Below are 4,860 nucleotides of genomic sequence, written 5' to 3' on the forward strand. Positions count from 1 at the left end.
AGGTTAGCAGCAGACTGACCAGGGTGGTAAGAGAGAAGGAGGAATACTAAGAGCGGCTGCACAGAACATGGCCTGGAAGTGGCACTGGGTGAATATTAACCCTGTGTTGTGGCCTGTATGGAGAGACCCATCAGTGCTCTGCTAGGACAGCACTGTGTCCTGCTTGTTTCTGCATCCTCAGCCCATAGTACAGTGACTGGCCTGGAGTAGACTACCAATAACAAACTACTCATTACCTGCCAGATAGAGGCGCTGCACTTTCTCATCACAATCAGCATGAGCTCTCTGTGTCAGTCCTTAGGGCATTTCCGTGGTGCTGCCTTATTCTGGCCAGACTCCTTATTTGGACTCCTGGACTACTTTGAGCTCCTCAAAATCTGGAATATTCATTCATCACCAGAAATCCAGTCCTGGCATTGAGCAAACCATCATGGAGGACAGCTCAGCTTCAAGGTGACTCCCTCTCACTTCCACAGGGCCACCCACATAGGCACATGCACACAAGCACACAGCACAGGGAGAGGACACAGCCCCTGAAGCCCAGACCACAGGACAAGGGAGCCCATCCTCAGGGAACTACTGAGCCTCCCATTCGTAGTCACATGGGCCCTGAGCCTGATCCCACCCAGGAATCCCTATGTGAGTGGTTGCTGTTTCCCCAAGCCCTGGAGAACAGCTGGGGCGGGAGCGGGAGGGCAGAAGCACACTGAGAGATGCCAGCTCCTTCTCAGTGCAGTATCTAAATACATCCGAATGACCTGGTCCATGCCTTGACAAGGAGGGGCATTGCTGTGACCTGGCAGAGGCCTTCTACCAGCTTCCACCTGTAACCTGCTGTGGTGGCTGCATTTAGGGAGTGGGGCAGAGGCAGACACCAGGACCTGTGTGAGAGGCAGCTCAGTGCTGCTGGACACCACAGGGAGAACATTGGTGGTGGGACATTACTCCTGGGTGACCCACTGGATTGGGGTGGTGGGGATTCTTCAACAAAGTTAGCCTGGAATTGGCAGTTTTGACAATGTAGGTCACCAAAGAGAAGAAGGAAATAAGGCAAGTGTCTGGTGGGAGGAGACACTTTATTGTTCCTGGGATCTCTGGAGGCCCCTTGGTGGGGCTGGATCACTGGCTTCCCCCGGAACAGGGCGCCCCTCCGTGGCTTTGCTTGTGGTAGTCTGTGGCTATGTCTCCCAGCAAGGACAGAAACTCAGAAAAATCAATCTTCTTATCCTCATTCTTGTCCTTTCTCTCAAAGACATTGGTCAGGTAATGTATGCCCTTTTTGTCCTGTGAAGAGAAAAACGTACAAACAAGAAAAATTCAATCACAAACAAGTTTTGGGCTGGGAGGGGAGAGGAGGAGGCAGAGGCAGAGTCAGAAACAAATGCCTAGATCTGCATAGGCATCGTGGCGGGGCTGAGAGTGCCCGGCGAGTGGGTGAAGTTGGGGTGAGGATGTGAATGTTATCCCTGGAGTTCTCTAGGGAGACTTTTTGTCTCAAACCTCAGATGGGAGGCAGGTCCTGTCCCGAGGCGCTCTGTTTAGTGACCTTGGGGAGAGCAGTCCCCTGTCCCAGCCTCACTCTCACCTGTCCCCAGCCTTTAAGGGCACTGGCTACCTTAGTTCTACCCCAGGGCCCCCAAATTGGCCCTCATGCTTTGTTCTCTTCTTTCTCTGACCTCCTCTCCTTTCTTCTCTTTTTCCACCAAACTCATCTTCTGGGTTCCCTACTCTTGGTCATCTAGACCCTTTGGTACCTAGCAGCCCACAATTTTTTTCAGATTTGCTAATGAGTCTTGTCTATTGCAAAGAGGGCTATTGATTTCTACTAGCAATGGAACTTCCAGTGCTTTCCCATTAATCTCAAGGATGTTGATGTGGGGCCTTTGGGAAGCAGGACCTGAGCATGTGAGTTTCAGTCTCACAGAGAGGGGGTCAGTGAGCACTGGGAGGGGACTGTGCACCGCCCTCAAGCTGCACACTTTGCTGACCATCTCATAACCTCATTTATATCTGTATAACTCTTTCCCATTTTCATACTTTTTTGCCTATCATCCTTAGATTCCCATATGATCCAAGCAATAAATTTGCAAATGGGAAATGTTTTAATCAGAGGATGAGGGTGACCCGTCCAAAGACACATAGTAAAATATATCCTCAGTCATGCCAGCGTCCAACCGACATTGAGAAGCTAAACCCCGACTCACACAGGCACTGAGGAAGTTGGGGAAGTTCTCCTTCATCATCGTCAGCAGGCTTGGCTTGTCAATCTTGTCATCACGTCTGGTGTATTTGTGAAACACGTCGATCATGTCTATTATGGACGTCTCAGCTTGAGTGTTGCTCATCTTGGCTTTCAGAAAGGCTTCAGGAAATAAAGACAATCATTTTTTCCCCTTCATTTAAGTTAGGGTCTCTATGTGGGGGTGTTGGAAGGAGGGCTGAGGACGAGGAAAAACAGCCCTAAGATGGAACAGAAGGAACTCGATTTTTAAAAATGTGATGGGATAAGTTGCTCAAAAATGAGAGGGTAGGACCAAGTCTGAGACCTGGCCCACCCTGGCCAGGGCCAAGAGGAGATGCAGGTGGATGGTGGAAGTCCAGCTGTGGGCAGAGCTTTGGAGAGGGAGAAGCAGAGAGAGTCGGGGGCCAGCAACACATGGAAGAACTGAGCTGGGACCCCCCCAGCCTCAGCCAGCACATGGCAGACCCCACTCCTAAAACAGCACCAAATCCGTCTCCTCCAGCTTCACAGCTGGGGTGAGAGTCACGGGGGCAGGACAATAGCCTTGGTGATCTGGTCTCCGACCCTCCTGGGCTGCTTCAGGAACCAGACACCGGGGGCCCCACCTTGACTCAAGTGCAAGCCTTGCATGACACGGTGCATGCAGGCTCCAGGTGCACATGTGAGCATGGACGTGAGTGTGAACAGGAAACACAGCCCTGTCCCGAGCACAGGGGGGCCCTTCCTGCATTCCCCTGGGAATGAGAAATGGGAATGGCCTCTGTTACAAGGAACAGACATAACCCTCTGGTTCTTAAGCTGCTGGATGGGATGGGAGTGAGGTGGTTGTCGCTTCATGTCTGCTCTTGGGAATTATCTGCACCCTCGGAATCACCAAGGCTTGACCCTGTTTAAATAAGAAGGTCTGACTTCCCAAAGCAAATTGTCCAGCCGGTGGTCAGTCTGGGCTGGCCTGCACCCCAAGCCTGAAAAATAGGACAGTGCAGCTCTCACTTCCCACACTTTCCAAAGAACCAGAAAAGGACCTTGGCTAACGCGTGTGGGTGTCTGACAATAAACCCCCAACTCCTCTCAACGCAGGAGAAAGTGCCATGCTGGCAACTGACTAAGAGGAGCCACCCAAAGCTTTTTTGATTCTGAGGCCAAGGCTAGACGCCAAGCCCTGTGCCCAGAGGGTGCCTGAGAATTTGCAGGTTGTGGTAGGGAGTGAGGGAGCTTTGGCTGCTCAATACCTTACCCAGGTAAGGGCAAGCCATCTGGCCAGGGCTCTGCTGTGTCAGGGTCCCAGGCCTTGGGGTTTGGAGAGCCTCCAAAGCATTCACAGGGGATCCTTAGCCCTCCACCCTCTGTGGGGGCAGAGCTGGGGAGGGGATTCAACAACTGGGACCCCAACACGCGGATGAATCCAGGGAGGAAGAAGACAGGGAAGGTCCTGTGCTCAGGTCCCACTGAGGACATTTCCACAGGAGTTGTCTCAGGAGATCCCAAAGGAGCAACGGACAGGTCTAGTTCAGCCACCTGGTTGTACAGATGTGGGCTTTTGGTGTCAAGTGAAGGTCACACAGCCCAGCTAATGGCAGAGCTGGCCTAGACCCAGGCTCCTGAGTCTTCTTCCACAGCCCTTTCCCTTCCTAGAGGCAGCACAGCAGACTGGGCACTGGGCACTTCTAGAAAACGCAAAGAGGTAGGTGAGACTTACCGGAGCTGGGAAGCGACACGAGGAGCAGGATGAGTGAGATGTGTGTGTTTGGAAAAAGAGCTGTCCCTTTATAAGGCTCAGCCTGGCTCTTCCCAGGGGCTGGGAGGCCTCGGGCCACCTCTGTCATCTGTTTCTTGGAGCCTTGCCCCACATCAGGTGGGTGGGACACACCCAGGAGGCTGTGCTCAGGGTTTCTGACCAGGGAGCCAGGTCACCAGGTCCCACCCCACCCAAGACCTCACCTGGGGACTTCCCTGGCTCAACCTTGATTTGAGGGTAAGGCAGCCAGTGCATGTGTAGTAGCAAGTCAGGAAATGGGAGAAAAGAGCACTGGGACTCTGGACCCAAAGAGGATGGAGTTTCAGACTCCTGAAGGTAGCATGGTCTTGTTTGTTCCCTCTCCCAGTCCTTCCACACAATTGTTGTGACAGCCTGTTCTACGACCCCACCGCGTACTGAGCATTCTAATGTCCAGACATCAAGATACCTGCTGCTCCTGCATCCTCCTCAACCCTCATAGTCCTAAGAGGCAGGTGCTGCAATCTCTATTTTAGGAAAGGAGAAGTTGAGATGTTCCCAAGTTTACTCAGCTGGTAAACACAGCAAATCATCATACGAACACAGAAGAGGCAAAATCAAATCCTTACTCGTGTGCCCTGTGCTATAGGTCATGGGTCACATCAGGGTCTGCCCTACGGGAACTCAAAGTCCAGGGAGGGAAGCAGGGTTCCTTCATTGCTAACCATTGGTCAGCCCCTCACAGAAGCCCTGGACTCAGGTGGGGGGACTGGGGTCAAGGTCCCACTATCTAGGTTGGGTGGCGGAGTGACCCCCTGTGGAATGAGCCTGGAGGCAGGGAGTGGGAAAAGTTCTTTCCTGCCCCATGGCACTAACTTCCCAGAAAGTCTTCAGCGTTTTT

At 52.6% G+C, this 4,860-nt stretch overlaps 1 protein-coding gene across 1 annotated transcript; it reads right to left on the minus strand.

The window, feature by feature from the left end:
• Nucleotides 1-1,057: 1,057 nt before the first annotated feature.
• LOC112617513 (protein S100-A7-like) lies at nt 1,058-3,975 on the minus strand. The gene is made up of 3 exons (XM_025374268.1): nt 3,942-3,975; nt 2,205-2,362; nt 1,058-1,284 (listed from the first exon to the last, which is right to left on the minus strand). The coding sequence occupies exons 2-3, from the start codon at nt 2,343-2,345 to the stop codon at nt 1,120-1,122; spliced, it is 306 nt and encodes a 101-aa protein (XP_025230053.1). The 5' UTR covers nt 2,346-2,362; nt 3,942-3,975; the 3' UTR covers nt 1,058-1,119.
• Between the last annotated feature and the right edge of the window lie 885 nt (nt 3,976-4,860).

The sequence above is a fragment of the Theropithecus gelada genome, unplaced genomic scaffold (genome assembly GCF_003255815.1).
Source record: "Theropithecus gelada isolate Dixy unplaced genomic scaffold, Tgel_1.0 HiC_scaffold_217, whole genome shotgun sequence".
NCBI classification, from domain to species: Eukaryota; Metazoa; Chordata; class Mammalia; order Primates; family Cercopithecidae; genus Theropithecus; species Theropithecus gelada.